Genomic DNA, 13,207 nt, shown 5'->3' on the forward strand with positions numbered 1-13,207 from the left:
GGACATCTCCTGGGACTTGGGGTCAACGCGTTACGGTCCCGGAGAGCTGAAATCTCACGGTCTCAACTTCCCAGTGGAGGCCGCGGGAAGACAAACAGGTTGGCGCGATTCTCACCAGAACGTACTGGGGGGAAATGAGCATTGCGACATTTCCGAGAGAGAGATTTGCACTGAAGGGCGTTACTCGATCGTACTCCACTAACCAGGATATGTGGCAATGTTTTATATTTAAACTGTTGACTGTTAGAACGTTTTTGATGAAAATGTGGCTGGAAGACTGTCAAGCAGATGTGCACGAAGAAATCTTAATTATGCAATGTTTCTCTTTGGCCTGAGAGCCTGCAGTGTGTGATTTTTGGCCCGGCACTGGGCCGCTCGATGTGTGGCTGGGCACGAATGCTTGCCGCTCTGCTCCCTGGCGAGCCGCAGGCTCTGAAGGGTGATTTGTTGTAGCTGCGCAAGCCCGGTGGGTCGTGGAGGCTTAGGCAGGCCAGGTGCGTGGCCGTGGGGATCTCCTGGACTGTTACGGAGTTTCCCCCACAGTCGTGACGTTAATTGAAGAGCTGTTCCCAGAGGTTTGCTAGTTTGGGCAATGTGTTTTTAGGCTCTTGTGTGTCAGTATTGTGCAAAAACCCTAATAAAAGCACTGTTCTGAAGTGGTTTGTACTGACACCCCGATCTGTTCCTCCGCAGCGCGTGCCTCGGTGCCGGGGCAGGATTCCCACCGGCACTGGGGGGGTCTCGTTCCATCCCACTCCTCACCCACCCGTATTTGGGGGATATTACTTCAAGCACGCGTCCTGAGCTCTTTTTGAAAGCATACTCAGCCGTTTCCTTCCTAGGTTTCAAAAGATGCTTGGGATGTCTTTATCTTATCAGTCGAGCTTCTTGGAGTGAGGTGCTAGGTTTTATTAGATGAGTTAATCGCGGCTGGGTGAGTGGACAGGCGTTTAGGCAGAGTTCCGCCTCCCAGGCTGGGCTTGTACGTTACTAACTCCAGAACGAGGGGTACGGGCTCGTTCCTGCGAGGCTGTGGAGAAGGAAGGAATGTGCAGAGCTCCTTTTTGATAACAGTTGAGCTTCTGAAGAGCCTCAGAGCATAAAGTTTGGTGTAGATTCTCATCTCTCTGACGTGGCGGAGGTTTTTGTTGGCTAACGCTCCAGTGACGTGCATTGCCTGCGGGAAGCACACCAGCAGAACCAGCATGGGCACTGAGCACGACCGACCGCTCCTTGGGAGCACGCAGGAGCGAAGAGATCCGGGCCTGAGTCACGTCCTCAGTAGGAACGCACAGACTGCAGAGTTCAGGGCTGTGCTGGTGCCCGGCGTTGCTTTCAGGCGAGCGCTGAGTTGGCATCCATCAGCAGTAGAGTCGTCAATACAAGCAGTAATTACACGCCGTTCTCAGAGAGGCAGTGCTGGCGTCAGCATTTCTGCCGTCCTCCGTTCCCATCCCCTGCACGCAGCAGTCCGAGATCGGGTTGTAAGCGCAGGAAGTCGTGACTGGAGCCCCCGCGGCCCGTCCCCTGCAGCCCGGCTCCGCCACTGAGGTTTCGCGCCGTTCGTGCCCGGCCTTTGACTTGCGTGACCTGCCTGTTCCCCGTGGGTGGCAGGGGTGAAGCGGTGCTACATGGGCTATGATTTGGGGAGGGGTTTAATTTCTTTCTGTTTTTTTCTGTTCTGTTTTTCTTTTCCTTGAAGGTCTCCAAGTTGCCAAATCTCCGCTCCCTAAGTCAGCTGCTCCTTCTTGACATCATCGAGTCGTTAGCTAACCACATATCAGACAAGCAGTGCGCGGAGCTGGGCTCAGACATATGACATGCTTTGGTAACGGAACTTGTCATTTGTTCCTCAAAAAACCTAGCACTTTACGGCCGACTTTCTTTTTTACCATTCCACACTGAGCCGCTCGGTGTCTGGGCAGTACAGCAGGCGGCCCAGAGCAGCGCGGGCGGCTGACGTGCTCTCCCGGGGGTTTCCTTGCTTTCTTTGTACCTTTGTGGAGAAGGGCTTGGTCTCTGTTACACAAATGTAAAATTGAAACCGTTGCAGGAGGGAATTAATTCCACGTGGTTTTGGGAGTAGCTAAGTTCGGAATCAAGCCCATTATTACTTTTATACTGTAAAATAAAGCAGTCATGAGTAAGAGAGTCATTAATCCTTTGAAACACACTATTTAAAGAATACTATTTAAAGAACTCCAGCTGACACAGCCAGGGGCCGTAAGGGGAAGTCAGATGTAACAAAACTGGAAGCGGAGAGCTGGTGTTGGCACCAAGGCTCACCGTTGGACCAGGATGGAGTGACTTTTCGGAGAATCTCCGGGGTGTGGATTAAGATAAGCCCTTTTGCCACTGCCTGGATTGGTGGGCTGCAGGAAGTCCAGACCTGTGCTCTGCGGCAGGTCAGACGAGAAGATTACAGCTTCCTTTCTGACCATCGAATCCATTAATCCTTTCTCACTAAGGCTTTCTAAAGCAATTTATTAATAAAGAGTTAACATCTCCTGGCATTTTGTGATTGACTTTGCTTTCATTTTGGAAAAAATTAAGCAAAAAGAGCTGCGAGCTTGATGAAGGTCATTTTGTTAAAAATAAGTGTGCTACATCTTGTTACTAATTTTATGCTGAAGTGTCTTCGTTAGTGGTTGCCTTTGCAGGAAGGTGAATGGAGGCAGAGCGCCCTTCAGAAGCAGCTCCCGCTCCCTCCCGCTCGCAGCTCCCCAGCTCCAGGCCGTGCCGGACGCTTCCCGCGCTGCAGCGGGGAGAGGAGCTTTACGTCCCCCGGCTGCTGAACGGCGCAGCTTGGCTGGGCAGCGCCGGAGATCAGCTGGTCTTGGTGAACCATCTACAGACAAAACCGCTCCCCAGCCCGAGAGCCTCCAGCGCAGCCCCGAGGAGGGAGAGACACGGAAGCTGAGAATCCAACTCTCGTCCTGCAGCAGTTGGCAGAGGGGAAGGGGACAGCGCTGAGGTGGTGCTGCTCCCCGCTTGGCTGTTCGGAAGGGCAAGAGTTGGCTTGAGCTGGAGCAGTGGGAGGTCCCTCCTGGGACACGCAGCTGCCCAGACCCAGTGTTTCCACCCCGTAATTTTTAATTCAGGTGAGTGAAGTGTTCCTGGTGCAGTACGAGGTGTGAGCTCCTGCCTCAGTGTGCTGAGGGCGTCGCGGTCTGTGCCGTGAACGTGTCCTTTCAGTTAATCCAAGGGAAGGGCTTTAGGAGCCCTCGAGCTGTCTGCCGGCGGCTCAGGTGAGTCAGACCAGAGGTGGCAGATCCATCTGAGAGCCAAGGGCTCGTTTTCAACTGGAGGGATTGTCTCCGGATGCCTCATAGGTAATGAAGTCTCTTATCAGAGGGCGTGTTAATTGTACCAACAGTCCGCACGTTCCCTGGGAAGTGAGAAGAGCTGCAAATGCAGAAAGGTTTTACGCTGCAACTTGTAAGAATACTACAAGTTGTTATTTTCAGCAATGCTGAATCCACTAGAGGACACCCATTTCCCAAACATGTGCGGCCCCGTTCCCTCAGTAAGGAAGAACGGGCTGATTTCAACCATCCCGATTTCAACCGGGCCATAACCAGCCCCTTTGACTCCATTTTCTCAAACGATTTGGGGTTTGGGGCTTTCTCCTGAGCCCATCTGTGAGGAACCGCGCAGCCTCTGCACCCTCTGAGCCGGAGCACTGCGGGCATCTGTGCTTTGGAGGCAGTTTTGACTTAGTCCCATCTCTGGTGCCCGTAGGGCTTGCTGAGAGCTACGCTGCGTGGCTGGGGTGTATTGTCTGAAAAAATCACTGGTGCTGTTACATCGTCAGGATTTGCCCCTGGGCTGCTGTTGTGCCGGCAGCGTGCACCCCTGCGCGGGGGAGGCTGGGGACCTGCCCCTGGACAAGGCTGACCCCCTTCAGCCTGAGCTGCCCCCGTCCCTGCGGCGCATCCCCCCGCAGGGGGCAGGGGACGGGCCGGGGGAATGGGCCAACCTTCCCGTAGGATCCGGCGCATGCACAGCCCAAAGGCCGTGGTCCCTCCAGCCCCCCAGGGCACCCCTGCGGTTCCTGAGGGATGGCGGGACAGGAGGTCTGGCAGGAGCAGCGGGTGGTGGAGGAGCTGCCGCAGGCCTGGGGCTTCCTGAGGCCACTGGGTGTTGCTGTTGCCACCTCAGAGCATCCTTTTGAGCTGCTGGCCGCAGGGGCCTTTACGGCCAGCAGGTTCCCAGGGTTAGTGGTGTTAGTGCAGCCTTGGGGCAGTTTCATACTGGAATTTTGGGGAGTGTGCCATATTCCTGCATTTGAGAAGGCATAAGAGTGTGGCTGTCTGGCTTTGTCTTATTCCTACAGCCTCCACCCGACGTAGGCCACATCACCGGCTCCCTAAAGCCCTCATGTCCTGCTTTACTGGGAGTATTGGCCACACTCCGGCGTTGATCCCAGCAAACTGCAATGAGCCCCCTGCAGAGGACCAGCTCCCCTGGCCCTGCTGTGACAGCGTGGCAGGAGCTTGGCATGGACCGGCGCAGATCAGGCCCACGGTCACCTTCAGCTGCTCCAGCCCTGAAGCCACCAGGAGAAGGCACCAGCTTCCTAGAGCAACCGGCACATCCTGGACCAGGGCTGGCAGGGTCCCTCCTGGAACACCAGCCTGGTTCAGGGCAGGAGGAGCAGATCACACTAAGGCTGCCCTTGGGTCACTGGGAACGGGAAAAGCTCAGAAAGAGAAAAAAATTAGAAATTTTAATTCGGAAACATGTGCAGTGAGGAGAGAGGGCTGAGGTCCTGCCAGAGGGAAAGCCTGTGGAGGGCACGGAGCCCAGGCTGCACTAGGCCTCTGCCACCTCCAAGCCCAGGATCTTCTTGACGTAGTTCTGGACGTTGACGTGGAGTTGCGGAGCTGTAGCCGAGAAGGTCTCCATGGCCAGGGCCCGGGCTGCCTCCGACCCGCCCCACATGGCACGGTAGAGGGGCAGGGTGTACTTCTGCTTCCCCTGCGGAGAGAGCGACAGGGTTACACCCCAACCTCTGCCCCAGCTCCAGGGAGGTGAAGCCCCAGGAGCCCCACATCTCCCCAGGGCACACCACCTCCAGCAGCGCCCTGATCTTGGCCAGGGAGAGAGGCACAGGGCAGGGTGGAAAATGCCACTGTGGGCAACCCTTGGCTCTGCGGCACATGGAAAGGGGAGAAGCCTTTGACCTTGGAGAAGGAGTGGGCTTGTGCAAAGCTCTTGAAATTCAACAAAGGTCCTGCACATCCATCAGGGCAATCACCACTATCAGAACAGACTGGGGGATGAAGAGATGGAGAGAAGCCCTGCTGAGGACTTGGGGATACTGGTGGGTGACAAATTGGACATGAGTTGACAATGTGCACTCACAGCCCAGAAAGCCAGCCACATCCCGGGCTGCACAACAAGAACCGTGGCCATCGGGTGGAGGGAGGAGATTCTGCCCCTCTCCTCTGCTCTGGTGAGACCCCACCTGGAGTACTGTGTCCAGCTCTGGGGTCCCCAGTGCAAAACAGACATGGACCTGTTGGAGCAGAGCCAGAGGAGGCCACAGAAGTGGTTAGAGGGCTGGAACCCCTCTGCTGTGAGGACAGGCTGAGAGAGTTGGGGGGGGTCAGCCTGGAGAAGGCTCCAGGGAGACCTTACTGTGGCCTTTCCATGTATAAAGGGGGCTCGTGAGAAAGATGGAGAGAGACTTTACCAAGGCCTGCAGTGGCAGGACAAGGGGCAATGGTTTTAAACTGGAGGAGGGTAGGGGGAGACTGGACGTAAGGAAGAAATGTTGTATGACAAGGGTGGTGAGCCCCTGGCCCAGGCTGCCCAGAGAAGCTGTGGCTGCCCCATCCCTGGAGGGGTTCAAGGCCAGGTTGGATGGGGCTTGGAGCAACCTGGGCTGGTGGGAGGTGTCCCTGGCCCAGGGCAGGGGTGGGACTAGATCTTTGAAGGTCCCTTCCAAAGCAAACCATTCTCTGGGTCTATCAAGAGCAAGAGCCATCCCCTGGCCCTCTGGCACAGAACTTCAGGTGCCCATCTCTCACCCAATGGCGTGCCACCAAGCACAGCCACCGCCACTGAGGGACGAACCTGGCTGTGAAGGAAGTCCTTGACCTTGCCATACTCAGCCTCGAGGTTGTTCTTGAGGATGATCTGGCACCAGCGGAGTCGCAGCTCAGCGTTCTGGGCCTTGGAGATCTTCGGGTACATCTTGCTCAGCCTCTCCACATTGCCTGCGAGAGGGGGATCATCACCACCCCCATGGGGCCTGTGCTCCAAGGGGACCCTGTGAGCCCATCCTGGCTGTGCTGGAAATCCTCTGGGATCCTCCCGGACACAGACCAGCCCTGGGCCCCACAAGCATCCCAGCACCCCCAGCTCTGGGAGCAGCCCAGGCACTCGTTGGCTCCAGGCAGGAGGGTGCCCGTGTTGGGCTCCTGGGGCCAGGCAGCCCTGCAGGATGGGATGCCAGCACGAAGGTGGGGAGGTCCCTCAGCGCAAGGAGAGGTGAACACAGGGAGGCAACAGCCCAGCTGAGCCAGGCTGGGGACAGCAGGACTCCTCCCTGCTGCTGCATGTGTCCCATACATCTAGGGACGTGCTTCCCCTGGCTTTCCATCCCCCACCACACTGATCAAGGCTTCCCAGACACCAGGAACCACCCCGCTGGACCATAGTGGGGATGGGCTGATGGCCGTGCACCCACATGTCCCGCTGACATGTCCTTGTGTCTCTGGGTCAACTGACTGGACCAGAGTGCATCACCCTGTGTCTCCCCTGGGCACTGGAGCTCCGAGAGGTGACCTGGACCTCACCTTCGGGCAGCGGGGATTTCTGCAGGATCTTGTCCAAGAAGTAGACCAGCTGATACGTCCTCCAGGCTGTGATGTCCACAGCTTCAATCACCTCCACATTCAAGCTGTCAGCTGCCCAGAGCTCTGCCAGCTCCTCTGCCGGCTTCATCAGCTGCTCCCCCGGTGAGAGGTCGGGCAGGTAGGGGGGCCAGCCCGGCGTGTTCAGCCAGCGGTCGAACTCAAAGCCTGCAGCAAGGAAGGGAGGGAGAGCTGGGACCAGTATTCTGAATCCTGCACTGCTGCCCAGACATTACATCAGCCTTCTCCGAGGGCATCCCCAGCACCAGCAAACCTGCTCAGGAATGGCGACGAGCAGGGACTAACAGGGTGAGGCTGTTAAGCCACCCTGGGCTTGGCTTCTGCTTGTGTGGTAATAGCCCGGCTGCTGCCAGCGAGATGAGCCGGCTCCAGCATGGAATCTCTGCAGCAAGGCTGAGCTCAGCCTGGGGCACCGTCTGAGCCTGATCCCAGCGCTCACTGGTGGCTGTCGGCAAACACTCCTATCCTGATGCTAGAGACTCACCGGGCTCAGCTGGGAGGGGAAACCCCATGAAACAGCACCCGAGCAGAGCACGGACTGTATCCATATGGAAAAATTAGGCTGAGCAGACGCGCATCCGAGCCCAGGTTAGTGCCTGATCCTGGGCTGGCCAGTGCTGCGCTGCCTCCGTCAGAGCCAAAGCCGGTAGCAGCAGCAGCATCTCCAGAAAAAAACCGCAACCCAACATGCAGGAAGGTGCCGTGCTGACCTGGGATGGAGTCCACGCCTTTCTCCTTCAGCTCCGGGAAGTACTCCAGGAAGAAACCAAGGGCGTCATCCGCTGTGATGCTCTGGAACTTGAACTGGTTCACGTAGGCCTGCGGGGACGGCCGGGGCGTGATGCTGCACACACTCACCATCACCCCCAGCAGTGCTGCCAAGTCCTCCCCACGCTGCAGCTCATGAGACACCAGTGCTGCCCAGCCCACACGGGCCCCTGTTCCCCCCCGACGGGCTGGCACCCCCCCTGGTATGCCTTTGACCACCACCGCTGCCTGCAGCCAGCGTGAGGCCAAGCTCCACCTTCATCTCATTCCCCCACTTCCTACCTCCTCTTCCTCTCCCCAGCCACCCTCTCCAGCCTGTCCTTCCCAGGAATCCCACTGCGCTCTGGCCTCCCGCCATGCGGTTTTGTATGACTTGGCACCTCCACCTGGTACCTCCCTGTACCAACCTGGAGGAAGGCATCGAACTTGCTCTGGTCCCCCACGAGATGGGCCAGGTAGCTCACAAAGCAGTACCCCTTCTCGTAGGGCGTTTCGTTGTAGGTGTCATCCGGATTGACACCTAGAAAAAAGGAAAACCCTCAGGAATCATCTGCCCATCTGCAAAACAAAATGTCCCTCGCGTGTGCTGAGATTTCCACTTTCTGTGCTGGGTGCAAGTCTGCCACAGAATCATAGGGTTGGAAGGGACCTCTGGAGATCATCTAGTCCAACCCCCACCCGTCATGTCCCTCCTGGAGCCATCGCCTCACTCGGGTCCCACCACCAGCGCTGGTTTTACTGCAAGCCATGAAACACCCCAGCAGTAGGGCTTCCCCCGCCACACCACACCTCACTTGCCCCCACTCCCCCCGACCGCCTGCGGGAGGACACGGACACCCCACAGACCTGGCTCGATGACCACCCGCAGCTTGTTGAGCGGGTGGTCCTCCCCCGTGTTGTCCATGTGCTGGCGCAGGAGGGCCCTTCCCGTCGCAGCCTCCAGGCAAGTGTACGCCAAACCTGGGCAGAGACAAGCGGGAGGAATTCAGAGACCCCGACCAGACCCCTGTGCGCTTCAAGCACAATAGGCGCTGCTACTGGAGGAAGACAATGTTAGCTTACGAGCTGAGAGAGGAGGAAACCAATAAATACAATGTTAGGATGGTAGAGCTGTGGAGATGCATGGCAACCCAGCTCTCAGCAAGAGGATTTAGAGCCATTAAAATTTAACTGGATGCAGCAAATGGCGCTGTGAGCGCCTGAGCCGTTGGATGTGACTGTGTGCCCAGGGGAAGCTCCAGACTTCTGGTATTGGCTCCCCCCAGGGAGCTGCAGGAGCAAGAGGAAGGTGAGGCTGGACAAGATCGCTGCGCCCACGTCCCTGGCATGTGGCTGCGAGGGCTCCGTCCATCTCTCAGAGCAAAGGCCGTTTTGCTGCTAACACGGAACCCCGGAGTGTTGCAGGCTGCTGTTCTTCACCTCTTCTGAGACGCAGCGCAGGCTCCGGCGCAGCACGCAGCGCTCAGAGGGATGCGCTGAGCTGCAGCACACGGATCCCGAGACCCGCAGGGGTCTTGCCTGAAACAGCACAGCCGCACACAGGGACTCGGCACCCCACGGCTGGGCAAGGCCACGCACCATAGACCTCGGTGGAAATGCGCCTCTGGGCATACATGGTGAAGCCCTCGTTCAGCCAAAACTCGCCCCAGGTGGCGTTGGTGACCAGGTTGCCAAACCAGCTGTGGGAGATCTCGTGGATGATGACGTCTGCCAGGGAGCGGTCCCCGGCCAGCAGGCAGGGCGTCACAAAGGTGAGGCAGGGATTCTCCATCCCACCGAAGGGGAAGGAGGGCGGCATGAACAGGATGTCGTACCTGCCGGGAAGAGCAGGTGGCCGGCGTCAGACACACCTCCTCCTGTGACGTGGCTGGGGACAGAGGGATGCTCCCTCCCCGGCCCCAGGAAACAAAGCCCTTCGGGAAAAGGAGGGCCTCTGGTACCTGCCCCAGACATAAGGTCCAAAGAGCTTCTCTCCAACAGCCAGGAACTCCTCAATCACCCCATCGTACTCCTTCTTCGCAGCCTCGATCAGGCAGGGCTCGGCCCAGACACGGCTCCTGGCCGAGTGTGTAGAAGAGGAAGTTTTAACCATTAGTGGACTTTTACCCTATTGCTTCATCAGAGAAAAACTGCACGTGTTTATTCCACAGCAAAATACAAGCCTGCTGATAAAGAAAGCTAATGACACTGATATTGCAAACTGCAGTAATTTCTTTCCTTGTCTGAATGTCAAAGGGCTTTTATATGGCTACTGTGACAGCCAGGAACCCGAAAAAAAAACACCGGCCTTGGGACCCTCCATGAACAGGGACCTGCTGTTCTCATTCATGTGCACGGGGGAGAAAGGAGCAGAGCCAGGGACACCCTCGAAGGCGAGGGGACCCAGCACCGAGCCTCCTCCTCACTCAAGAGCAGGAAGCAGCCTCACTCGGCAGAGCCTGTGGTCGGATGATGCAGCACCACGTGCACAGCAGATGAGGAACTGACTGGGTCATGCTTATGGTTGGCGTCTCCGCGCCTGCCCGCTCTCCAGAGCCCAGCGATGCAGGCAGAGGCTGCAGGCAGCTGCCACGGGACAGCACAGCACGGAAGCTTCACCACGTAGCTCCCACAGCCAGGGCTTAACACTTGGGTCTCCTCCAGAGCCGCTTACCTTGGACCAATGTCAGCAGACACAATGTCCCCAACAGCCAGAGCAATCAGGTAGGAGGGGATCGGTTGGGACATCTTGAAGACGAAGGTGTTATCCTTCTGCTTCTCCCAGCTGGTGGCACTCATCACAGCCGTGAAACCCTCGGGGACCTGGACACGTAGATAAAAACACCTACTAGATCTGTAATGTACAGAGCAGGACTTCAGCTAACCCAGCTGGGGATGCCATGATGTCTGATGGCAAACACATCCCAGCATGATGAAGGTGGCTGGGTCCATGGGCACGGCAGGTTTTAGGGCGCAGAGCAGAACAGTAACGCCCTGAGGTCCAGCTCAGGATCGCAGCTGCACCCCTGCGACAGCATCGCTCGGCACTCAGGTTCAAACACTGATCGGGTGCAACACCAGCACACCCAGAGCAGCACTGCGAGGTGCCAGCGAGATAAAGAAACGCTGGAGTTGCAGGTGCTGAAAGGGCAGAGAATGCAGATCCTTCAGATGCTGGCTCTCCTCCCATTTCTTACACAACGACTCATTTTTCCTGTTCTCAAGCCGCAATAGAACCCATGGCCGATCCACCAGCCTGGGCTGAGCCCTGGGAGACTGATCCAGCCTCTCCTCTTCCAAACACGGGGCGAGCCCCTGCAGGGCTGTGGAGAATATGGTTTTCTCGGTACCGAGCATCGCACCATGGCTCTACAACAGCCGAGCCCTGCACTCATTCATCCAAGAGAACTCTGCTAAAGCTTTAAGGGCAGAAATTAGAGCAAGAGGCAAAATATTTAAATAAGTTTCAGCATCACCAGCTGATGCCACCACATGCCATTGGCATTGGCTTGGTGTCACAACAATAAGTGGCTTCCCTTGCCCGCAGCAGGCCGGCATGCTGGGGCAGCCCAGTGCCAGTGCCACTGCCTGACCACCTGCATGCAAGGAAGGAATTTAGTCTCATTATTGTACTAAAATCTGTGGACCAGCAGCTGCTCCTTCCATCCTGGACGCCCAGCAGCCCCAGCACCATAACCAGGAGCAGGTGTGGCCCGGTGTCACCCCCCTCCTCCTGCTGTGTCCCCAAAAACTTGGCTCGTCCTGATCGCCCTCCTGCTGCTACACACACCAAGAGCAGGCATCCTGCTGCCCTCAGACTGCTACGGGGAAAAAACAGGGTTTTCTGTGATCATTAGAGGAGTTACTTAAGACAAACGCAGCGGCACAAGGAGAGCAGGGAGGTTTAACACCAAGTTGGTCCCAACAGCCAATATTCTGGCATCAAGCAGCGAGTATCTCAGCCACCTCCCACTAGGAGAAAAGAGCTTTCAGCACGTGCACCTGCTCGCAAGTGGTGTCACCGAGCTCTTGCGGCTGGGGAGAAGCAAGAGGACTACTGGGGTCTGCTTGTATTCATCTAAAGATAAACATAAGAGAAAACTAGGAGTATAAATGAAGTATTTCTCACTGTCTTCTCTGCTGGGGCCTGCAGTGTGGCAAGCATCGCCTCCAACGTGCCAGTGCTGCACAGAGGGCTGGGCAGTGCTGATGATGCCCATGCCCCAATGTTTCGGTGCATCCTGCAAGGGAGCCGGCAGTTTCCCTGCCAGCAAACTTTGCAAACTCACCCCCATGTGCTCCTGGGGGCACCGCTTACCTGCACTGTGGCCGAGTACGTGCATTTGACCGAGGGGGTATCGAAGCAGGGGAAGAAGGACCTGTTGAGGACGGCCTGCCCTTGTGTGTACATGTAGGGCTTCTGCTTCCCCGCCGTCTGCTCAGGAGCGAGCCAGCACACCTGGGGAGGGAGGGGACAGACCCCGGGGTGAGGGGTGTCCCCAGCTCCTCACCCATGGGTGCTCTCTGCTGACGGAGTGGGGATTTCTCCCCTGGAGGGGTCTAGGCCCGCTCCTGTGTCACCCCTCAGCTGCCCCTATCCCTTCAGCTCCCCTCCCCATCCCCTCAGCTCCACCCCCGTTCCCTCAGCTCCCCGTCCCTTCAGCGCCCCGTCCCTTCAGCTCCACACACCCTCTCATCCCTTCAGCTCACCATCCCCTCAGTCCCCCCCCGTCCCCACAGCTCCCTGCCCATTCCCTCAGCTCCCCCTATCTCCTCAGCTCCCTCCCTGGCCCTCCAGCTCCCTGTTCCCTCAGCTCCCCCACGGCCCTTCAGCTCCGCGGCCCTTCAGCTCCCCCCCGACCTTCAGCTCCCCCCGTCCCCGGCTCACCCCAGGCCCCTCGCCCGCCTCATAGTCGATCTCCAGGCTGAGGAGCTGCCCGGCGCGCAGGGGCTGGGGCAGGTGGACGTGCAAGGCGCTGCCGTAGGTGGCGAAGGGCCGGCTCTCGACGCGCAGCGGCTGTGGGTCCCCGCCGTCCCCGGGCGTCCCGCGCAGCGCCGCGCGCCGCACGCGCAGGGTGGGGTGCGCGTCCAGCCGCAGCGCGGCCTCCCCCTCGCGCGCGCAGCGCAGCTCGAGCCGCGCCGTCCCGCGCAGCCGCCCCGCGCCCGCCGCCGCGAAGGCCACGCGCAGCTCCAGGTGCAGGTGCCGCAGCGACCAGGCGCGCGCGCTGCTGGCCGAGGCCACGTCCAGCCCCGCCGCCGCCATCGCCGCTGCCGGGGGGCGGGGCCGGCGCCGGGGACAGGCGGGACCGGGCACCGGGAGGGCGGGGCCAGGCCGGGGGCGGGGCCAGGGAGGGGGGCGGGGCCGGGGCGAGCCCAGGGCGGGGCGGGGCCGCGGGAGCCCGCCCGGAGGGGGCGGGGCCGGGAGGCGGAGCGGGGCGAGGGGCGGGGGATCCGCGGGGGGGCATCCATGGGTGGGAAAAACTGGGGCGGGGGGGGGGATCCGGCGGGATCCGGAGGCGGAGATCCATGGGGGGGGATCCGGGGGGAGGGGGATCCGGGAAGGAAGGAACATGGGG

At 58.8% G+C, this 13,207-nt stretch overlaps 2 protein-coding genes across 4 annotated transcripts in view; one reads left to right on the top strand and one right to left on the bottom strand.

Moving 5' to 3' along the window:
• LZTR1 (leucine zipper like post translational regulator 1) overlaps positions 1 to 2,513 on the top strand; it is a 38,202-nt gene extending 35,689 nt beyond the window's left edge. For all 3 annotated transcript variants that reach the window (XM_054181625.1, XM_054181624.1, XM_054181622.1), the window contains one exon: positions 1,703 to 2,513. In XM_054181625.1, the coding sequence (XP_054037600.1) occupies positions 1,703 to 1,819 (117 nt within the window). In that variant the 3' untranslated portion in view covers positions 1,820 to 2,513. The remainder of the gene's footprint in view (positions 1 to 1,702) is intronic.
• A 2,195-nt stretch (positions 2,514 to 4,708) lies between these two features.
• Positions 4,709 to 12,895, bottom strand: RNPEP (arginyl aminopeptidase). Its single transcript, XM_054181626.1, has 11 exons — positions 12,520 to 12,895; positions 11,950 to 12,090; positions 10,306 to 10,454; positions 9,593 to 9,709; positions 9,231 to 9,466; positions 8,499 to 8,612; positions 8,060 to 8,172; positions 7,595 to 7,703; positions 6,807 to 7,031; positions 6,082 to 6,224; positions 4,709 to 4,980 (listed from the first exon to the last, which is right to left on the bottom strand). The coding sequence occupies exons 1-11, from the start codon at positions 12,892 to 12,894 to the stop codon at positions 4,816 to 4,818; spliced, it is 1,887 nt and encodes a 628-aa protein (XP_054037601.1). The 5' UTR covers position 12,895; the 3' UTR covers positions 4,709 to 4,815.
• Between the last annotated feature and the right edge of the window lie 312 nt (positions 12,896 to 13,207).

The sequence above is a fragment of the Rissa tridactyla genome, chromosome 21 (assembly GCF_028500815.1).
Source record: "Rissa tridactyla isolate bRisTri1 chromosome 21, bRisTri1.patW.cur.20221130, whole genome shotgun sequence".
In the NCBI taxonomy this organism is placed as follows: Eukaryota; Metazoa; Chordata; class Aves; order Charadriiformes; family Laridae; genus Rissa; species Rissa tridactyla.